General features: G+C 43.3%; 1 protein-coding gene across 2 annotated transcripts; it reads left to right on the forward strand.

Annotated features, from left to right (window-relative positions):
* Window positions 1-1299: 1299 nt before the first annotated feature.
* On the forward strand, window positions 1300-22049 carry LOC144594170 (glucose-fructose oxidoreductase domain-containing protein 2-like). 2 transcript variants are annotated; one of them, XM_078400334.1, is made up of 3 exons: window positions 1300-1463; window positions 7704-8052; window positions 19079-22049. In XM_078400334.1, exons 2-3 carry the CDS (start codon window positions 7800-7802, stop codon window positions 19978-19980), a joined length of 1155 nt encoding a protein of 384 aa, XP_078256460.1. In that variant the 5' UTR covers window positions 1300-1463; window positions 7704-7799; the 3' UTR covers window positions 19981-22049. The 2 variants fall into 2 exon arrangements, with proteins under 2 accessions (XP_078256460.1, XP_078256461.1); XM_078400335.1 differs by lacking the exon at window positions 1300-1463 and adding an exon at window positions 1790-2028.
* Window positions 22050-23605: the final 1556 nt, after the last annotated feature.

Raw genomic sequence — 23605 nt, forward strand, 5'->3', positions numbered from 1 at the left:
AACGCCATCCTCATGAGACGGACAAAATGTTGATGCATGACTCTGAGAAAAGCAAATTAGTTCATGAAACTTGTGAACGGGTTCAATCTGCAAATAATGGATGAATCACTATTTTTTTATTTTTAGTTTAAACTATGTGGATGTATGATGCTTGTGCGTGAAGACTGTACACTACAGTCAGATCTGCCGAAAGGTCATTAGCCAGAAACATTAACACTTTTTCATGCATAGATGCTCTGTGATTTGCAAAATATTTCCATTGTTCGCTGTTTTTATTTCAGATTTCTGGTGTGTTTAATGCCGGATTATGTGTGAATAATCACACATTATTATGTGTGAATAAACCAGCTGGTGCTTCCCTGCATGCTTTGTATTGATCAGGTTGGAAACAAGGAATACGTGTTTCTTATAAAACCCTATTTTGGCCATCATTCATTTAACACAGTTATTGAAAAGCCAGCCCTACTGCTGCTAAGGTTCATGCTGTGGTGAACATGGTTTCTAGTTGTGCTACCTGTACAATATAATATGTCATAGACCTCTATGCCCTCCCCCGCTTACCAAGGCTTATTCTTTAAGGGCATGTTTTCCTTCCTCTGCTGCCTTTCAAATTACCCACCCACCTGCTCCACCAAGCAAGGAACAAGATGCAAAATGTCGCCTCTCCATGTTCTGCAGAAACGCTGCCTGACCTGCTGAGTTACTCCAGCACTCTGTGTCTATTTAGTAAAGCTAGCATATGCAGTTCTTTGTATTGGCTTTCAGTGAGATTTTCTGTGGCGAAATCTGTCCATCCCACGTCGATACTCAGTTCATAGAGCTGGAGTGAGTGAATCGATGGGACTGCCAGAGATAACTACCTGAGATAATGTACATCATGGACCATTGCAAGGACTAGTCATGTGTGATGGCCATGGGTGGGGCAAGTATGGTAATACAGGGGTGGCATGCTAATATGGGGGAGTGGGCGGGTCTAATGTGCTAATTCAGATGGGAATGAGCGTGCCTGGTATGCTAATATGGGGGAGTGGGCGGGTCTAATGTGCCAAACAGATGTGAATGGGCGTGCCTGGTATGCTAATATGGGTGAGTGGGCGGGCTTGTATGCTAATATGGGGGAGCGGGCGGGCCTGTATGCTAATATGGGGGAGTGGGCGGGCCGGGTATGCTAATATGGGAGAGTGGGCGGGCCGGGTATGCTAATAAAGCGATGACGCGGCACGGGGCAGCTCCAGGCGTCCGTTGACCAGAGACGCACGCGCAGTGGGTGTGACTGCGCGCACGCGCAGTGCGGTCGGGTCGGGTCGGGCGGAGCGCGCCGGGTGGCGGGGCCGGCGGGGCGTCTCCATGACCGTGGGTAGCGGTAGCGGCAGCGCGGCCGGGCGGACCCACTGAACCGTCCACCTCTGCCAGCAAGCTGAGGGCGGAGCCGGTGCCGGGAGATGAGGCGGCGGCGGCAGCGGGTACAGTGAGCGTGTGCTGTACAGCAGCTCGGTTGGGCGGCGGATTGAGCCTGGAGCGGCGGGAGGGAGAGAGGGAGGGCGGGAGGGCGGGGAGTAGGCGAGGCCTCGCCGTCCGTCGTCGCGGTGAACGCCGACCCAACCTACCTGCCTGCCTGCACAGTGTTGTGTGGCGGCCCGCGACAGGGTGGCCGGAGCCGGCGGCGGCGGCGGGGGGGGGGGGCAGTGATCGGCGCCGCGGGGACCGAGGGCTGCGGGCTGGCGTTGGGGGAGAGATGCTCGGACCTGCGGAGGTGGCCGCCACTGGCACTGGCACCGGCACTGGCACTGGCACTGACACCGGCACCGGCACTGGCACTCACTGGCGGCGAGGTGATGGGTTTGAGGAACAGTCTGCGGTCTGGCTTCATGAGAAGCTCCTCCAGTCCCGAGTGATGAGGGGGACAGCCAGTGTCGGATAAAACACGCTTCAGACAATAGCTCAACACAAACATGAATTGTATAAAGAATAGTTTGTGGCGTTTTCTGATGTACGGAATTCCTGTGATCAGTCGCCCACGAGGTGTTGGTAATGTTACCGTATGGTGTGTCTAGATTAGTTGAGTTTATTAATAGTTGGGGGTCTGAAAGTGAAAAGATTTTTGGCAGAGAACAAATGTTATATTTATACCAGGAAATTTCTGGATTACTGGGATTTGGTGATTTATGTTTTATTGAAAGAAAATTTCTAAATGTATTAATGCAACTGATTGTGTAGAAATGGTTGGAAAACTTGGGTTCTTAGTAATCTTTGAACATTAACTGTTTGCTGGTCTAATGGGTACCAATTCTACACTGTGCTCGATCCCCTGAACCACATGAAACCTCTGACCTTGTTATTCGGGTTGTCACTGTTCCAGGTTCCTAACCTGGAATGTTCATTCTAGAATACAAGGATAACTTGCAGCTGTTTGTACTGTAAATCTGAACGATGTTTGAAATATAAGTGCTGGTTACTGGTCATGCCATTGGCTGCCTGGGCTTGCATGTTGAAATTTTGCCTGAAAATCTTTCTAGTCCTTTGTTTTTAATTTACGTTTTGTTGCATTACATTGTCATATTTTGTTTGATAGCATTCCTGTGGTGTGCCTCAGTATGCTTTAATACTTAATGGTAGTGTCTGCATTGTCGTCAAATGAGTTAATATTGACTGATTCAACAATGAGTCAAGTAATCTGACTATATCCTATCTTTGTCCCTCCCCTGACATCAGTCTGAAGAAGGGTCTCGACCCGAAACGTCACCCATTCTTTCTCTCCAGAGATGCTGCCTGACCCGCTGAGTTACTCCAGCATTTTGTGTCTACCTTTGATTTAAATCAGCATCTGTAGTTTTTTTCCCCAAGTAATCTGAAACAGTTTAATGGGACTTTGGTTAGGCTGCATCTGGAGTATTGCATCCAGCAAGGATATGGAAGCTTTTGAGAGGGATGCAGAAGAGGTTTAAGAGAATGTTGTGGGAGTTGAGGATATTACCGATAAGGTTGGACAGATTTGAGGTTTTTTTCTCTGGAATGTTACAGTTGACCACAGATGTGATAGAAATGTATAAAATTGAGGGGCATAGATAGGATAGACAGTCAGAACGGTTACTCCATTTAGTTTTCAGATGAAAAGGGCAGAGTTAAAAGGAGAATACGGGGCAAGTTTTTACACAATGTGGTGGTTGCCAGCCAAGATGATGGTGGAGGCAGATGCATAGTGGTATTTAAGAAGCATTTAGATAAGCACATGCAGAGAATGGAGGGGTATGGATCATAAACAGGCAGATGAGATTAGTTTATCCTGGCATCATGTTCGGCACAGTCAATGTGGGCCAGGGGAACTATAGATGCAGGAGGAGACCATTTGGCCCTTCGAGCCTGCACCGCCATTCAATGTGATCATGGCTGATCATTCTCAATCAGTACCCCGTTCCTGCCTTCTCCCCATACCCCCTGACTCCGCTATCCTTAGGAGCTCTATCTAGTTCTCTCTTGAATACATTCAGAGAATTGGCCTCCACTGCCTTCTGAGGCAGAAAATTCCACAGATTCACAACTCTCTGACTGAAAAAGTTTTTCCTCATCTCAGTTCTAAATGGCCTAACCCTTATTCTTAAACTGTGGCCCCTTGTTCTGGACTCCCCCAACATTGGGAACATGTTTCCTGCCTCTAACGTGTCCAACCCCTTAATAATCTTATACGTTTCGATAAGATCTCCTCTCATCTTTCTAAATTCCAGTGTATACAAGCCTACTCGCTCCAGTCTTTCAACATATGACAGTCTCGCCATTCCGGGAATTAACCTAGTAAACCTACGCTGCACACCCTCAATAGCAAGAATATCCTTCCTCAAATTTGGAGACCAAAACTGCACACAGTACTCCAGGTGTGGTCTCACTAGGGCCCTGTACAACTGCAAAAGGACCTCTTTGCTCCAATACTCAACTCCTCTTAGACAATAGGTGCAGGAGTAGGCCATTCAGCCCTTCGAGCCAGCACCGCCATTCAATGCGATCATGGCTGATCACTCTCAATCAGTACCCCGTTCCTGCCTTCTCCCCATACCCCCTCACTCCGCTATCCTTAAGAGCTCTATCCAGCTCTCTCTTGAAAGCATCCAACGAACTGGCCTCCACTGCCTTCTGAGGCAGAGAATTCCACACCTTCACCACTCTCTGACTGAAAAAGTTCTTCCTCATCTCCGTTCTAAATGGCCTACCCCTTATTCTTAAACTGTGGCCCCTTGTTCTGGACTCCCCCAACATTGGGAACATGTTTCCTGCCTCTAATGTGGCCAATCCCCTAATTATCTTATATGTTTCAATAAGATCCCCCCTCATCCTTCTAAATTCCAGTGTATACAAGCCTAATTGCTCTTTCAACATACCTTTCAACATACGACAGTCCCGCCATTCCGGGAATTAACCTAGTGAACCTACGCTGCACGCCCTCAATAGCAAGAATATCCTTCCTCAAATTTGGAGACCAAAACTGCACACAGTACTCCAGGTGCGGTCTCACCAGGGCCCGGTACAACGGTAGAAGGACCTCTTTGCTCCTATACTCAACTCCTCTTGTTATGAAGGCCAACATTCCATTGGCTTTCTTCACTGCCTGCTGTACCTGCATGCTTCCTTTCAGTGACTGATGCACTAGGACACCCAGATCTCGTTGAACATCCCCTCTTCCTAACTTGACACCATTCAGATAATAATCTGCCTTTCTATTCTTACTTCCAAAGTGAATAACCTCACACTTGTCTACATTAAACTGCATCTGCCATGTATCCGCCCACTCATACAACCTGTCCAAGTCACCCTGCAGCCTTATTGCATCTTCCTCACAATTCACACTACCCTCCAGCTTAGTATCATCTGCAAATTTGCTAATGGTACTTTTAATCCCTTCATCTAAGTCATTAATGTATATCGTAAATAGCTGGGGCCCCAGCACCGAACCTTGCGGTACCCCACTGGTCACTGCCTGCCATTCCGAAAGGGACCCATTTATCCCCACTCTTTGCTTTCTGTCTGTCAACCAATTTTCTATCCATGTCAGTACCCTACCCCCAATACCATATGCTCTAATTTTGCCCACTAATCTCCTATGTGGGACCTTGTCGAAGGCTTTCTGAAAGTCGAGGTACACCACATCCACTGACTCTCCCCTGTCAATTTTCCTAGTTACATCCTCAAAAAATTCCAGTAGATTTGTCAAGCATGATTTCCCCTTCGTAAATCCATGCTGACTCGGAAAGATCCTGTTACTGCTATCCAAATGCTCAGCAATTTCGTCTTTTATAATTGACTCCAGCATCTTCCCCACCACTGATGTCAGACTAACTGGTCTATAATTACCCGTTTTCTCTCTCCCTCCTTTCTTAAAAAGTGGGATAACATTTGCTATCCTCCAATCCACAGGAACTGATACTGAATCTATAGAACATTGAAAAATGATCTCCAATGCTTCCACTATTTCTAGAGCCACCTCCTTAAGTACCCTGGGATGCAGACCATCAGGCCCTGGGGATTTATCAGCCTTCAGTCCCATCAGTCTACCCAAAACCATTTCCTGCCTAATGTGGATTTCCTTCAGTTCCTCCATCACCCTAGGTTCTCCGGCCCCTAGAACATTTGGGAGATTGTGTGTATCTTCCTCAGTGAAGACAGATCCAAAGTAACGGTTTAACTCGTCTGCCATTTCTTTGTTCCCCATAATAAATTCCCCTGCTTCTGTCTTCAAGGGACCCACATTTGCCTTGACTATTTTTTTCCTCTTCACGTACCTAAAAAAACTTTTGCTATCCTCCTTTATATTATTGGCTAGTTTACCCTCGTACCTCATCTTTTCTCCCCGTATTGCCTTTTTAGTTAACTTTTGTTGCTATTTAAAAGAGTCCCAATCCTCTGTCTTCCCACTCTTTGCTATGTTATACTTCCTCTCCTTAATTTTTATGCTGTCCTTGACTTCCCTTGTCAGCCACAGGTGTCTCTTACTCCCCTTAGAGTCTTCCCGCCTCTTTGGGATAAATTGATCCTGCAACCTCTGCATTATTCCCAGGAATACATGCCATTGCTGTTCTACCGTCTTCCCTGCTAGGGCCTCCTTCCAGTCAATTTTGGCCAGCTCATGCCTCTGTAATCCCCTTTGCTATACTGTAATACTGACACTTCCGATTTTCCCTTCTGCCTTTCCATTTGCAGAGTAAAACTTATCATGTTGTGATCACTTGTTATGAAGGCCAACATTCCATTGGCTTTCTTCACTGCCTGCTGTACCTGCATGCTTCCTTTCAGTGACTGATGCACTAGGACACCCAGATCTCGTTGTACTTTTCGTTTAAATCGAAGGTAGACACAAAATGCTGGAGTAACTCAGTGGGACAGGCAGCATCTCTGGAGAGAAGGAACCGGTCTGTGTTTTTCTATTTTCTATGTTCTAATTTGACCTTGTGTGAAGATTTCCCTCAACATTCTGTGGCTGTATCCCAACCTTTTATATCCTGCAACTTCCTTCCTATGACCTACATGCAGAACTGTCCTGGAAAGCAGAAGTCTATTACAGCTAGTCCTTGGCTCCACCTATCACCAATCAACCCCCCCTCACATCTTCCCCTTGCCTGGCTTTGTTCTGCCCTCGGCGCTCTTCCACCATTCACTCCCCTCATCCCTGAAGAAGGGTCTGACCCAAAACGTTGCCTGTCCATGTCCTCTTGAGATGCTGCCTGACTCAGAGTTACTCCAGCACTTTTTTTTTGTAAACCAACATCTGCAGTTCGTTGTGTACATCATGCAGAACCTTTTTCTTTCTTGTATTCTTTCTCCCTTGTTCAATCCCTTCCGACTTATCCAAGACACCATTTAATCCTTTTGCCACTTTGACAGTTTCCTGGTTCCAATTAGCGCATCATTGTCATGGATCTAGAGAGAGGGACAACATGGAAAGGGGCCCTTTGACCATCAACGGCCCATTTACACTGATCCTACATTCCTATCTATAGCCCCTGGATTCTGCTTCTCCGACCTTCCCTGCCAGCACGTTCCAGACATCTACCACTCTGCCTGCAGAAGTAATTCCTTGCACATTTCTTTTAAACTTTTCCTCCTCACAGTAAACAATTGTCAGCATCTTTGGAGAACAAGGATAGGAGACATTTTGGGTCAGGACCCTTCCGCATACGCTCAGACGTACCCACAGCTAACTTGACTCACCTACTTCCAGCATGAATTTCCTCCAGTCTGCATTTCTCTGGCTCTGTGCATTTATTTTGATGATGAGACTTTCCACACCAGTATCTGCATTGTTTTTGTTTTCTTTTACCTGAACCATGGCTTCTTTTCTAATTTGGTTGGCAGGAATCTCACTGCTTCTGCTCCATTCCCTGCACTTCCACTCTTCCTCCTCTCCTCCCAGTCTGAACAAGGAAGGGGCTCCCCTTATCATTGTTTCATTAGGGAAAACATAATGGAAGTAAATGCTTTGTTTTATCAAGCTCTTGGGGTCACTTCTAGCTGAAGAGATTAGCACTGTGTCCTCTTTAGTCACTTACCAGTGCATGGCCTCTTTTTAAAAGAGGATTTCATCCCAAATTTGGTTAATCAATGTTTAATGAGCTATGTAATGGACATAATTAAGTTTAGATTAGAACTAATTTAGGTCTAACTGTTTTAGGAAATGATTTCTGCACTTAATAACGTCTTGTTTGTTTTTCTGTTTACAGCACACCCACAGATCTCGCCTGCTGTGAGTGAGGAGACTTGACCTGCTTCCTTTTTCCTATGAAAGCTGTTTATCAATAGAACAGACAGAACAGAAAATGCTCCCAGGGGTGGGCGTGTTTGGGACAGGGAGCACTGCCCGGGTTTTGGTCCCACTGTTGCGTGCTGAAGGCTTCACCATCGAGGCGCTCTGGGGCAGAACAGAGGAGGAAGCCAAGCAACTGGCAGAGGAAATGAACATTTCCTTCTACACAAGTCGCACTGATGATGTTTTGCTCCACCAGGATGTGGATCTGATCTGTATCAATATTCCTCCACCTCTCACATGCCAGATTGCTGCCAAGGCACTAGGTACAGTATAATCAGTACAAGCAAAATCCTGATGTTCATAATGCCCTCCTGAGATTTTAAAAGGCTTTAAAAATAGCTACTGCAGAGTTCTTCAGTATGTGTTGTGTGAATGAACTGTCGTGAGATGAAATTCCAATGTTAAATTTATAAAGCTCATATTAAATATTCTTGTATCTTTTCTGATCAGAATATGGAATTCTGCTTGTATTTTATCTATTCCTATTTCTAGTTGGTTGTTGTCAATCACTTTGTAAAGCCTTTCATTGCCCTATTTGTTCCATTCTGTCTGGTATAATGCGTATTGACTTTATAGCACAAAGGTTTATTTAGTTTTGATAGGTCGCATTTGGAGTATCGCATGCTGTTCTGGTTGCCCCATTACAGGAAGGATGTGGATGGTTTGGGGAGGCTGCAAAGGAGATTTATAAGAATGATGTCTGGATTAGAGAGTATTAGCTGCAGGGAAAGGTTGGACAGACTTGGATTGTTCTTTTTGGACTGCTAGAGGTTGTGGGTAGACTGATAGAGGTACATAACATTATGAGAGGCACGGACAGTCAGAACCTTTTTCACAGGGTGGAAAAAAAATTAAATACCAGAGGGCATAGTTTTAAGGTGAGAGGAGTCGATTTTTTTTTAAACGGATGGTGGTAAATGCCTGGAACGCTTTGGTGGAGGTGATGGTCAAGGCAGACATGATAGTTGCATTTAGGATGCCTTTTGGATAGGTATATGATAGGTATATGAATATGCAGAGAATGGAGGGATCGTGATCATCTGCAGGTAGAAGGGTTTGCATCATGTTCTCTGTGGACATTGTGGGCCAAAGGGCTTGTTCTACTGCTGTGAAAGCTCATCTGCCATTTAATGGCACTGGTTTGTGAGCTCCAGGGCAAATGAAGTATCAGTTTCAGACAACTCTCACCCCAAATTAAAGATTTATTTTTGATAAATTGTATTAATTTCATTACTTTAGGATAACTGTTGGGATATTGCTGCATGAGTCTAGCTAAATATTTGTTTATATGGATTTCACTAGTTCTTAAAGATCACGGTAAATTTTGTTCTATGAAGAAAAAACTCTTGGTCTGTAACTCAATGCTGCATTTAGTATTTGGCATGCATGTAAAGCAGTCTCTGTAATCCGGTGAAAAAGTTTAAAAAAATTGCTTATAGAGTGCAGCAGTGCTGTAAGACCAGTGGGATCTTGGCAGTTGTTCAGCTGCCGAACAATGAACTGGAGAAAGTTGGCAAAGATGCCCGTAAAATGGACTTTTTCGAACATTCTTGGCAATCGTATGTTGTAATGTATGTGGGCAAGCTAGGGAGAAGTGTCTGAGCCAATTCCCCCTCAATTATAACAGATTTATTTTGAAGTTAAGCTACAACTGAACATTGTTAACAGAACCAATAGAAAACTGACTTGTCATAGATTTTTAGGAGTTCCAAGGCCAAAAGTGGATTAATCATCAGAGGATGTTAATTTTATGTAACAGTTTATTTAAACATGTTGTAGTTCCCACTATTGTTCAGTCTTTCTCTTTAAAGAGATTATAGAATTGTTGGTCTTTCATTATGTGCACGAGAACAATAGACACAAAGATATTTCCAGACTTGTTACATGTGTGGGAGATATTTTGTAACGGCCAAGGTCATAAGTGATAGGAACAGAATTAGGCCATTCGGCCCATTAAATCTATTCCGCCGTTCAATTATGGCTGATCAATCTCTCCATCCTAACCCATTCTCCTGCCTTCTCTCCATAATTCTTGACACCTGGGTTGTCGTTATGAATATTTTACTTGATATTTTGCCTTGTACTGGGCCTGGGTTGCACTACTTGGCATGCCTCCGGTTCCCTGTAACTTTAGACATTTGAAAGAAACGTGTTCCTTTGCATCATATTCTATTCTAGGATACTGGTTTAGGAAAGAGTAAATGTTTGACCATTATATCTGAAATCTGATTTCCAAACCCTTTCCAAAGAAAAGTTGACAGAGCTATAATCATGTTAGTAAAAATGATGTACAAAGACAACGTTGAAATGTTGAGCAAAATACAGAGCACTGGAGGAACTCAGGGCCAGGCAGTATCTGCGGACAAAATGGACAGATAGATTGATGAAGATTCCTGACCCAAAACATCGTTTGTCCATTTCCTCCACAGATGCTGCCAAAACCTCTGAGTTCCTCCAGCGCTCAGTACTTTGCTCAAAATTCCAGCACTTATAGTTTCTTGATGGAAATTGTGCAGTTTGGCAGGAATTTATGGATCTCCAGACTGAATTGCTATTTGAAGTTGAAGATGAGGAATAAAGCAATTTAATTTAATTAATAAAGCAATTTAATGAAGATGAGGAATAAAGCAATTTAATTAATAAGCAAGTTATTTTCTAACCGTCGTGATGAGATTCTGCTGTCTATTGTAGGCTGTATCAAACCTCCAGAAGGGAAACAGTAGTTTGTATTAATGACATGAATCTAAAATGTGGACATTATGTAAATAGAGGAAATTGTTGGATATAGTCCTACGTCTGAAAACATTCATTATTAGTGTTTGAGTGATGCTGCTGCTTTAATTTCTAGAATAAGCAAGTTATTGAACAATTTCCTGTTCTGCTGAGGTTATCCATCATCAACCTCAAAGGGTGCTTTTTGTGTAGATCTTATAAAGGCAATGCATATGAATGCTGGATAGGCTGTTCACTGATCCACTGATGTTGCTTCTGTACAATTCATATATTGTAATATTAATACTTGACTGTTAGCAAAAATAAAATATTTTGTTTATATGACAACCTGTAATGATAAATCTATTGCTAATTGTTGGAACAGCTATACAGGAAACTAGAATACCAATCTCCCTTCAATGTTAAAGCACCATTATACTGCACCAGGATAACACCACCTGTATGTATGCCCAGATGCTTAACAATACAATGGATGTTATGTTTGTCAAATCTAATTCATGATTCTCTTGTAATAGATTATCTCTTGTAATAGATAAAGAGAATGGGTTAGGAGGGAGAGATTGATCAGCCATAATTGAACGGCGGAATAGATTTAATGGGCCGAATGGCCTAATTCTGTTCCTATCACTTATGACCTTGGCCTTTACAAAATATTTCCCACACATGTGACAGTAACAAGTCTGGAAATATCTTTGTCTATTGTTCTCGTGCACATAATGAAAGACCAACAATTCTATAATCTCTTTAAAGAGAAAGACTGAACAATAGTGGGAACTACAACATGTTTAGATAAACTGTTACATAAAATTAATAGATAATAGATAACTCTTGTAAATCTTTCAAAATTTGGATGCTTCGACTTTTTCCTTTTTCTAGCATTTATTCTGGCTGAAATTGTTACAAATTATTGTAAGAGTATATTATTATAAAGGATATAAGAAAATAACTGCAGATGCTGGTACAAATCGATTTATTCACAAAATGCTGGAGGAACTCAGCAGGTCAGGCAGCATCTCGGGAGAGAAGGAATGGGTGACGTTTCGGGTCGAGACCCTTCTACAGACTGATGTCAGGGGGGCGGGACAAAGGAAGGATATAGGTGGAGACAGGAAGATAGAGGGAGATCTGGGAAGGAGGAGGGGAAGGGAGGGACAGAGGAACTATCTAAAGTTGGAGAAGTCGATGTTCATACCACTGGGCTGCAAACTGCCCAGGCGAAATATGAGGTGCTGTTCCTCCAATTTCCGGTGGGCCTCACTATGGCACTGGAGGAGGCCCATGACAGAAAGGTCAGACTGGGAATGGGAGGGGGGAGTTGAAGTGCTCGGCCACCGGGAGATCAGTTTGGTTAATGCGGACCGAGCGCAGGTGTTCAGCGAAGCGATCGCCGAGCCTGCGCTTGGTTTCGCCGATGTAAATAAGTTGACATCTAGAGCAGCGGATGCAATAGATGAGGTTGGAGGAGGTGCAGGTGAACCTTTGTCTCACCTGGAAAGTCTGTTTGGGTCCTTGGATGGAGTTGAGGGGGGAGGTACAGGGACAGGTGTTGCATCTCGTGCGGTTGCAGGGGAAAGTGCCAGGGGTTGGGGTGGTTTTGGTAGGAAGGGACGAGTGGACCAGGGAGTTACGGAGGGAACGGTCTCTGTGGAACGCAGAGAGGGGAGGGGATGGGAAGATATGGCCAGTGGTGGGGTCCCGTTGTAGGTGACGGAAATGTTGGTGGATGATATGTTGGATCCGCTGGCTGGTGGGGTGGAAGGTGAGAACGAGGGGGATTCTGTCCTTGTTGCGAGTGGGGGGAGGGGGAGCAAGAGCGGAGCTGCGGGATGTAGAAGAGACCCTAGTGAGAGCCTCATCTATAATGGAGGAGGGGAAGCCCCGTTTCCTGAAGAACGAGGACATCTCTGAAATCCTAGTGTGAAACACCTCATCCCGGGCGCAGATGCAGCGTAGACGGAGGAATTGGGAGCAGGGGATAGACTTTTTGCAGGGGACCGGTTTTGCAGGGTGGGAAGAAGTGTAGTCCAGATAGCTGTGCGAGTCAGTGGGTTTATAGTAAATGTCCGTCACTAGTCTGTCTCTTGTGATGGAGATGGTGAGGTCCAGAAACGGGAGGGAGATGTCGGAGATAGTCCAGGTATATTTAAGGGCAGGATGGAAAGGATTACAAAGGACGCTGTGAAACTTGGCAAAAACACTATTACCATAAAGCTGCAGTGAGCTTTTGCTTTAATTATTTTTTTTGCTGATTCAAAATTCATTAATGCAAGTCCTTTTATTAGCTGTGGAGATGTAAAGCCACATCTGTCTCATATAACAAACAACATCATGAGTGTTAATAAAACAGGTTCTTCAGCTATTTTTGAAATTTGGTCTGCTGTTGCAAAATTGGATTTGGAGCAGACAAGTATAATGCCACTCTACACCATCCCCCCACCAGGAAGGTCTTAAAGCCCTCTGTTTCTTCCTCGACGGCAGAACCAGCCAATTTCCGTCTACTGACACTCTCCTCCGTCTAGCAGAGCTGGTCCTTAACAACGTCTCCTTCGACTCCTCCCATTTCCTCCAAATCCAAGGTGTAGCTATGGGCACTCGCATAGGCCCCAGCTATGCCTGCCTCTTTGTAGAGTACGTTGAACAATCACTGTTCCAGGCGTACACTGGCCCTATCCCCGAACTCTACCTCCGCTACATTGACAGCTGTATCAGTGCTACCTCCTGCACCCATGCAGAACTCACTGACATCATCAGCTTCACAACTAATTTCCATCCCGCACTCAAATTCACTTGGACCATCTCCGACATTTCCATACCATTTCTAGATCTCACTGCCTCCATCACAGGAGACAGGCAATCGACTGACATCTATTACAAACCCACTGACTCCCGCAGCTATCTAGACTACACTTCTTCCCACCCTGCTTCCTGTAAAGATTCTATCCTCATCTCCCAATTCCTCCGTCTACGCCGCATCTGCCCAGGATGAGGTGTTTCATACCAGGTAATCAGAGATGTTCTCATTCTTTAGGGAATGGAGGTTCCCTTCTTCCATTATAGATGAGGCTCCCACTATGGTCTCTTCGATATCCCGCAGCTCCACTCTTGCTCCCCTTCCCCCTATTTGCAACAAGGACAGAGTCCCCCTTGTCCTCACCTTCCACCCCACCAACCGTTGCATACAGCACATAATCCTCCGACGTTTTCGCCACCTCCAACGGGATCCCACTACTAACATCTTTCCATCTCCACCCCTTTCTGCTTTCCGCAGAGACTGTTCCATTTGCAACTCCTTGGTCAACTCGTCCCTTCCCACCCAAACCACCCCCTTCCCAGGTACTTTCCCCTGCAACCACAGGAGATGCAACACCTGTCCCTATACCTCCCCCCTCGACTCCGTCCAAGGACCCCGGCAGTCTTTTCAGGTGAGGCAGAGATTCACTTGCACCTCCTCCAACCTCATCTACTGTATCCACTGTTCCAGGTGTGGACCCCTGCATATCAGCGAGACCAAGGGCAGGCTCGGCGATTGTTTCGCTGAACATCACCGATGTTCGTCCGTCCGTCCGTCCAAACTTACCTGATCTCCCGGTTGCTCAACACTAACTCCTCCTCCCATTCCCACACTGACCTTTCTGTCCTGGGCCTCCTCCATTGTCAGAGTGAGGCCCAGCGCAAATTATAGACAATAGACAATAGGTGCAGGAGGAGGCCATTCGGCCCTTCGAGCCAGCACCGCCATTCAAAGTGATCATGGCTGATTATTCTCAATCAGTACCCCGTTCCTGCCTTCTCCCCATACCCCCTGACTCCGCTATCCTTAAGAGCTCTATCTAGCTCTCTCTTGAATGCATTCAGAGAATTGGCCTCCACTGTCTTCTGAGGCAGAGAATTCCACAGATTGAAGGAACAGCAGCTCATATTTTGATTGGGTAGCTTGCACCCCAGCGGTATGAACACTGACTTCTCTAACTTCAAGCAGCCCTTACTTTCCCTCTCCCTCCATCACCTTCCCAGTTCCCCTACCAGTCTTACTGTCTCTGACTACATTTTATCTCTATCTCTTTACAACCACTCCCCTGACATCAGTCTGAAGAAGGGTCTCAACTCGAAACATCACCCTTTCCTTCTCTCCAGAGATGCTGCCTGTCCCGCTGAGTTACTCCAGCAATTTGTTTCTACCTTAGATTTAAACCAGCATTTGTAGTTCATTCATACACATAATGCCACTGTTGTACATTGTGAAGATTATTACCATGTATTGCAGTAAATAAGAGAAAAAAACGCTTTTTACATAACATTGCTCTTTAATCTTTGCCTTTTTATTAGTGCTCAGAGATTTCAGTTTTGCTTGCCTTCCTATGGAGTCAGTGAGGACGTTGTTTTGTGTTGTACAGTAGTGCCTTTGAAGAACATTATGAAGCCAATTTAATCTTTCTATTTGCAGTCCTCAGATCTTGGCCCCATGCTTGGTCTTTATTAAAGTTTCAAATCCTGATTGAAAACTGCATGGTCTTCATGGCGCATAGCAACTCGGTGGGAACAAGCGAACAATCTGGAAAAAACAATTGAGAGGCACAGGCAAAAACTGTGAAATGGGGGAGTGCTGCAATGCAGATACTTAACTTCTCCATGGGATCATGGAATTTCTCAGAATTGAGATTAGTGTGGTGTACTCACAAAATTTGACCAACGTCCTAGATTGTTTCAGCTGTGAGAACTTGATTGCAAACTGAAAGGTAGCAGAGTGTGTTTCTTTGGACCTGATCAAATTACTTTTCCTCTTGAAATGGTTTAATCATGTTAAACAATGCAAATTATTTCCTCAAATATTTGGCTTGCAGAATTTCAGTGAATGTTGGTGAGTGCTGACAAAGTGGTAATTGATTCAATAGGTCATTCGGTTGTAGATAAAAGGGTGTTTCGTTATGTGTGCTGAGGTTTGTCTGCAATTCTCCCACCACCAAGCACATCTCACTCCTGATCAGATTAATTTTTACATGATGGCCTGCTGTGGCCATGAGCTTGCGAGGCTTTTTGGCCAGGGAAGAGCTGCCTGTTTTTAATGTACCTTTAGATATGGCAAGGGTGGTGTCTTTTGCTGTTCTTCATGTTATGTGAAGTATTCTAAGACTTGGTTACTTGCACTGTGCGGTTCATTTATTTTGACAAATGGCCTGAAAATGGTGAATATTGTTAATATACTAAATATTATACATCCTTCCAAACTGAAATACGCTTCAGCTATTGTTGAATGTATATTTCAGGAAGCGGAAGGAAAGCGAGATGCTAACCAGTTTCTAATTACCTTTGGCTCCCGTTTCCTCTTGGCTTCAAGCCCTGTATATAAGGATTTAAATGATATTGTCCCAATTCTCCTGTATGCAGTTTGGTATGATTTTTAGAGAGAAGAAATGGGTGACGTTTTGGGTTGAGACCCTTGGTCTCGATCCAAAACTTCACCCGTTTCTCTGCAGAGATGCTGCCTGTCCTGTTGAGTTGCTCCAGCATTTTGTGTGTACCTTAAATTTAAAAACCAGCATCTGCAGTTCTTTCCCACACATTTTGGTATGGTTTATGTTATGACGCATTTCTCCTGCTGAATATAATGACGTGGCTGGTAAAGTGACCAAACATGAAATTTGATGTAAAGGTTAGAAATAGGTTCATGTGATTTATTAGAAAGGGAATTACTTTAGACAATTGTATAGGAAAATAATTATAGATGCTGGTTCAAATTAAAGGTAGACACAAAATGCTGGAGTAACTCAGCAGGTCAGGCAGCATCTCAGGAGAGAAGGAAGGGTCGAGACCCTTCTTCAAACTGAAAGGGAAGGACTTTAGACAATTATATTATCGTAAACCTGAGTTAGCCCAGGAAATATTTTGATAGGGTATGCTGATTTCAGCGTTCTGCTGCTGCCAGTTCGGTTGTCAATAGAAACATCCAGTAGCTTCATTGAAGAGAAACAGTAATTATTATTCTTAATAATAGGAAGTGGCAAGGAATATATCATTTGTTGCTAACTTCCAATTAGGCAATGCAGTGGGAGGCTTGAATTAGTTCCACGTGAAACAAAGATCCCTGTTTTGTGCTCCAATTGAACCTTTGATTTCAACTACAACTCAACCTTGATTAGTGAGCATTCACTGAAATCATCCCTACGACCAAGCTTAATTAATTTTAAATTTTGTTTCCAATAACAAGGGCAACACTGGCACAGCTGATGAAGCTACTACCTCACAGTGCCACCAACTCTGGTTCGATCCTGACCTCCAGTTTACACGTTCTCCCTGTGTATATTTCCCCCAGGTCCTCCAGTTTCTTCCCACATCCCAAATATGTGCAGGTTTGTAGATTAATTGGCTCTGTAAAATTGTCCCTAAGGAGCGGATGAGAAAGTGGGATAACAAAACTAGTGTGAATGGCTGATCGATGGTTGGCGTGGACTCTGTGGGCCAAATGGTCTGTCTCCATCCTGTATATCTAATAATGGATAGGGTGCACATTTTGTCAAGTGAAAGGACTTTAATTAAAAGCTGTTTGGGGGGGGGGGGGGTTTCTAGTGGAGCCTCGAGGGCATGTTTACCTGATGAACGACTTGTATGTTTCAGCCTAGAGGTTGATGAGCTTCTGTTTTTTAGATACATGGCGGACATTACTAATTCAGAGATTTGGTCAGCTACATTAGGAATAAAAATAAGGGAAAGAAAACATAAGGCACTTTTAAAGATAGACACAAAATGCAGGAGTAACTCAGTAGGTCAGGCAGCATCTCTGGAGAGAAGGAATGGGTGATGTTTCGGGACGAGATCCTTCTTTTTGGTTGATCCTGATGTCCTTTGAGGCCTTTTCCAAAAAATGGTTCCACTTTGGCAAATGGTTTAATTGCCTAACCACTCATCCTTCATCCACTAGCATGTACATGGCTGCCTGACATAATGACACCCAGCCTGTGATTGTACTTTGTTTTTGAAGAATGCTTTGTAGTGTAACCTCCCTCTCCCCTCCCCCCCCCCCATTTGTATTGTTGGGGAAGCTTGTGCCTTAGTGATGTTTCCCTCAATAAGGTCCTGTGTGGAAATTTGCATTCGTTCTTATGATGCTGTAGTTTTTAATAGTTACAAACAACATTAATTTGGATTTGATGAAAGTAGATGTGGAGGAATTCTGTTGTCTTGAAGGTTGTTGGGGTGATTCGAGATGTTAAACTGGCATCAAGTTACTGATCTTGGCATCGTTGCTCTCAATGGGAAAAAAAAGGAAGATTTTAATTTCTATGTTTGCTGTATCAGCCCTTGAATCTGATCTTATTTTGAAAGATTGCTCGTAAATGTCTGATTGTTCTCCAGACTACTGTGTTTCTGGTTTGCTTTCAATATGTTTCCTGATTTGATGTTGAAAGTTTGAGATTTCCTGTTATATTGTACGGTCGTTTGTTAGGCCAGTCCTATTTGTAATATGTTTTCAAGCCTGTAATGGTTTCTGGAAAATAAAATGGGTAACTGAGTGAAATGGAATCAAGTGGCACTGTTGCTTCAGGTAGACAAAAAATGGATAAACAATCTTGGGCGGAACAAACCTATCTCAACAACCTTTACTGATTCTTTGAAATTTAAAAGAGTCAGGGAGGAAAAGAAATGATGGATTCTTCAGTGTCTGGTTTAATTATTCTGTGTACTCACAACACATGGGAGCCTCTGGCCAGCACATCATCTGAACTGCAGCATTAGTGCTACTCCATTTCAATCTGAGGCCCTTTCTCCGCATGATGTTGTGAAGGGTGGGGTGCACAGGATGGAACGAAGACATATCTGTGATGGGGGTAGTTTATAGGGAGGGAGAAAGGAAGACTGTGTGGGTGGGTGGGGTGTACAGGGTGGGAGGAAGACGGTGGGATTTACGGTGAGAACTTTTATTTCCCTCCTTCCCTGAAACAACCCAGACTTATTTTTAAATTGATACTGAATACTACTTCTTGCATCCTCACCCTGAAATCTCTTGGTCTGTTTGCATTTGCCATGCCCTGCCTGCTGAGCTGACACCCAATCCGCCTGCCACCTCTGTTTCTATTCAAAGTGTGTATTACTGCTTAGAAATTGACCTAATATCCATTTTCATTCATCTGCACCCTGTCCTGTCTTGCAGATATCTGTTCTTTCAGCCCCTGGCCCTGCCATCTCCCTTTGTTTTCCTTAAACCTCTTTACCATTTAAAAATCCTTCTATTAATGTTCAATTCCCCATCCACTATGTTATTTCCACCATCTTGTTAACAATTTAAGTATTTTTCTGACCATGAGCTCTAGGTACATTTATTAACAGTTCCACACCGTATATCTGTCTTATTAATTATTTCTGTGTGGTTTCTATTCACCATAAACATGGGGGTTTTTTAGGATTTAAAGCTTAATTGCGAATGCATGCATAAATTAATGTTTTTCCAATCATTTGAAGCTGTTTTGAACCCTTTAACAGTAATGTTTGCAATCACCTAGCTTCATAATTGATTTTTACATGATTAACTATTTTCCTTTTTATTCCTTGTCTGTACAAAAGGTATTGGGAAGAATGTAATCTGTGAAAAGGCTGCTACTTCGGCGGATGCCTTCAGAATGGTGAAAGCAGCTCGATACTATCCTAAGCTCATGAGTATTGTAGACAATGTCCTTCGGTTCCTGCCGGCATTTATCAAAATGAAACAGCTAATTGAAGAAGGCTACATTGGTAATGTCATGATCTGTGATGTGCGTGTTTATTGGGGCAGTCTACTCAGCAGCAAGTACAACTGGATTTGTGATGAGCTGATGGGTGGAGGTGGCCTTCACACAATGGGCACCTACATCGTGGACCTATTGACCCACTTGACCAATAAGAGAGCCGAGAAGGTCCATGGCCTCCTGAAAACCTTCGTCAAGCAGAATGACAACATCCATGGTATTCGGCACGTCACCAGTGACGATTTCTGCTTCTTTCAAATGTTAATGAATGGAGGTGTGTGTAGCACTGTTACGCTCAATTTTAATATGCCTGGCCCGTTTATTCACGAAGTCATGGTTGTGGGCTCTGCAGGGCGTTTAGTTGCTCGAGGCACAGACCTATACGGCCAGAAAAACACTACCTTCAAAGAGGAGCTGCTCTTTGCTGACACTATGCTGGTAAATGCAGTTGGTGTGCTGGAGAAAGCATTTGGTGACATTCCCCTCTTGTACCTAAAGGGAATTGTTTACATGGTACAAGCCTTGAGCAAGTCTTTTAAGGATCAGGAGGATCGGCGTACTTGGGCTGACAAGCCGGTTTCTATGGCTGCTTCTTTTGAGGATGGTCTTTACATGCAAAGCGTTGTGGATGCTATTAAGAGATCAAGCAGATCTGGAGAATGGGAAGTCATTGCTGTGATAGCAGAAGAACCCGATCCCAATCAGAATCTATGTGACGCTTTGCAACGTAATAATCTATGATGAACAATACTGTTATAATACATGAGATATAATTCCATCAAAATCAATTAAAACTAATATTATTGTTTTAAGGTACCAAAAATAGTTTTTGCTGTTAAAATAAGGATATTGCGCTCTTACTGTAGTGCTTTCTGTTGATTGCTCTCGTGTACGGTCAGCACTATGTGAAACCGCCATATTCTGTTTTTAAACATACTAAATTTTGATTTCCTTCCAACATGCTGTCATTTAGCAATACGTCAAGCAAAATAATGAACATATTCAGACTTAATACTGGTGTGTTTGATGATTCCTAAATTTACTTGAAGGAAAATGAATATCAACTACTGTAAAATCAAAATTTATTGGGAAGGGGGGAAATTAAAAATTCAAACCTGGGAAGATAACACTGAATATTGTGGCAGGTTGTAAATGATGTGTTTCTTTGTTTAGCATTGCTGCTTGACTGTGAATGTTTTAGTTCAGTATTCCAAAAGAAACCCAGCACCAACTGGAAGATTTTCCCTCTTTCCAGTTTTAAAATTGCATGCATAAAGGTGAATATATTCCAAGTCACAAATGAAAGTTTGAGACTAACTAATTCTCCATGGTTCACAGGCTAAGTAGATTGTGTCCTTGGTGATGCTGATGTGTTTTCTCCAAATTACTTTTGTTAGTTGAGTGATATTTAGAAGTTTTTAAAAAAGTTCTTTAAAATTCACCAGGCTTACACTAAATTATGATAAGCATAATCGATCTCTGAATATATACAGCCATTCATAGTGCAGCTTTTTGGAAAGGGGCAGGGTGGGGGAAGGGAGAAGAGGCTGATGAAAGTAGGTAGCATTTACACCTCTACCACCTTCAGGCACTTGCAGGCCAGATGTCCAAACACTACTTTGTCCAGCTGTTTGCTGTTTTTCTCTCGTCTACCCTTGCTTGTGATCATCTCATGACAGAACATACTTTAGTATTTAAGCAATTACAACAAGAATTTTGGTGGTTTAATACAATGTTTACAAACTGATGTTTCTAGTTCCAATATTTATTTTGTGAAACTGGCTACTGATAGGACTTTGAGTAAAATAAATGGTGAGCAGTAGATTGCATATCTGAATAGATTTATTTCCAAATTTGAAATAAGTTGGTTCATGAACAGCTCAATAGAGTTAAGAACAGTCGGGAAGCGGCAGTCTATTTTAAAGTTTTCAAAATGTGTATATACTGTATCTGAGATGACATTGCAAAAATGGCTGGAATGTTTTTGTAATGTGCTTTTTTTCCTACTTTGTAATATGGAAAATTACTAAGTATTTGTTTTATGGACCTGTAGGTCTTGGCTTTTAAATCCAAGTTGTACAATATTTTTGTCATAGTTTAAAAAAATTACATTTAGTTTTCCAAACTTTGTATATGTTGATTGCATAGATATTTATTACAGCATCCAGTGATTTTATTGAAACATGTTTGCTTTGTGGGACTGTTCGAAATTTTGGGGGGAGGGAGGGGGGATTTGGCGTTCAAATATACAGCTAGGTTGTTTCATTGAAATAGTTGAACTGTGCAGAAAATAGGTTACCTACATAGTTATTTATTTTTGGTTAAAAATTCAGATGTGCATATTTATATTGAGATTTTTGTTTCAAATCATGGGCACAAAGTTAAACTTGATTTCCTATGTGAAAGGCTTAAAGATTTATTTAACAATTTTGTGAATGTATTTGCAGTAATTTGTAATATCTAGGTTTGGGGATATAGATTTGTGTTCTTGTGTCATTTATGTTTGACTTATGTAAATTTATTGTTCAAAAGACAACTTTGTATTTTAATCAATAAAATGGTTCTGGACACAACTGTTCATTGGGATCCTTTAGAAGGTGGTACTTAGCAGTGCAAATAAAGCATAAAATGAAACAATGACAAAACAAAGTCTGTCTGGTTTGAATACTGTTGTGTTCTGTGTTTGGCGAAGACGGGATATGTTGCTTTGGAAAATGTGCCTGTTACATATTCTGTCTCCAGTTCTAGTATATTATTAAATGTTTAAAGTTTCTGAGCCAGTAGTCTATGTACCCTGAAAAATAAAAAAGATCGCATTTTAAGTCTGATATTTTGGTCACCTTGATTTTTCTTTGTAAAGAAAATTATTACGAACTGTTGTAGGCTGTTGTATGTGGCTGACATCACAGCATTGAGACAGAACCTTGACTGTAAATAATTTAATGCTTTATCGTCAAATTCTGTTCTGTTGCTAATTTATAGACAATAGACAATAGGTGCAGGAGTAGGCCATTCAGCCCTTCGAGCCAGCACCTCCATTCAATGCGATCATGGCTGATCACTCTCAATCAGTACCCCGTTCCTGCCTTCTCCCCATACCCCCTCACTCCGCTATCCTTAAGAGCTCTATCCAGCTCTCTCTTGAAAGCATCCAACGAACTGGCCTCCACTGCCTTCTGAGGCAGAGAATTCCACACCTTCACCACTCTCTGACTGAAAAAGTTCTTCCTCATCTCCGTTCTAAATGGCCTACCCCTTATTCTTAAACTGTGGCCCCTTGTTCTGGACTCCCCCAACATTGGGAACATGTTTCCTGCCTCTAATGTGTCCAATCCCCTAATTATCTTATATGTTTCAAATATAGATTTGCAACATTATAGTTTTGGTGTGACCTTTAATTTTGATTCTGCTGTGGAAATATAACGCAAGTGACCTCGAGTATGCAAGCATACCCAGCTGATCCTGTCACCGTCTACTTTGTCAAATACCTTTGGCACATCAGTATTGGATCAGCAGAAATTTCCTTGAAATTGGCTAATATCTACAATCCATATTAACTCATTTCCCTTGCTACCAACTTTATTGCTGTCGAGCAATTTGAATGGTGTGGCGCGTCGAAAAGCCCGAAATAAAGGCGAGGAGCCAGGTATTTCGGGAGGGATTTATTTCGTGGTGTCTCTAGACCAGTCGAGTCTGCCAGAGAGAGAGTGCGCCTAAACTCCCGCCCTTTATCCTCGTAGCTAAGGGCCGTCCCCCTGGACTGGTCCATTCCCGTGCCGAGGGGTTCGGTAGTGGTATGGCCCAGCCCTTGGGAGCTGCCACAGGACCCCCCCCCAGAACCGGAGGCACGAGAATGGACCCTTGGCTACGAGGATAAATGGTGGGAGTTTAGGCGCGCTCTCTCTCTGGCAGACTCGACTGGTCTAGAGACACCACTAAATAAATCCCTCTTGAAATACCTGGCTCCTCACCTTTATTTTGGGCTTTTCGACGCACCACAATGGTATTGTTTTCAAAAAATGGTATTGTTTTTAAAAAGTCTATCCCCTACTCCCAATTCCTCCGTCTACGCCGCATCTGCGCCCGGGATGAGGTGTTTCACACTAGGGCTTCCGAGATGTCCTCGTTCTTCAGGAAACGGGGCTTCCCCTCCTCCATTATAGATGAGGCTCTCACTAGGGTCTCTTCTACATCCCGCAGCTCCGCTCTTGCTCCCCTCTCCCCACTCGCAACAAGGACAGAATCCCCCTCGTTCTCACCTTCCACCCCACCAGCCAGCGGATCCAACATATCATCCACCAACATTTTCGTCACCTACAACGGGACCCCACCACTGGCCATATCTTCCCATCCCCTCCCCTCTCTG

The sequence above is a fragment of the Rhinoraja longicauda genome, chromosome 6 (assembly GCF_053455715.1).
Source record: "Rhinoraja longicauda isolate Sanriku21f chromosome 6, sRhiLon1.1, whole genome shotgun sequence".
NCBI classification, from domain to species: domain Eukaryota; kingdom Metazoa; phylum Chordata; class Chondrichthyes; order Rajiformes; family Arhynchobatidae; genus Rhinoraja; species Rhinoraja longicauda.

Coding starts and splice junctions, on each gene's coding strand:
- LOC144594170 (XM_078400334.1), top strand. CDS start 7,800: ATGCTCCCAGGGGTGGGCGTGTTTGGGACAGGGAGCACTGCCCGGGTT. Junction 8,053..19,078: donor GATTGCTGCCAAGGCACTAG/GTACAGTATAAT, acceptor TCTGTACAAAAG/GTATTGGGAAGAATGTAATC.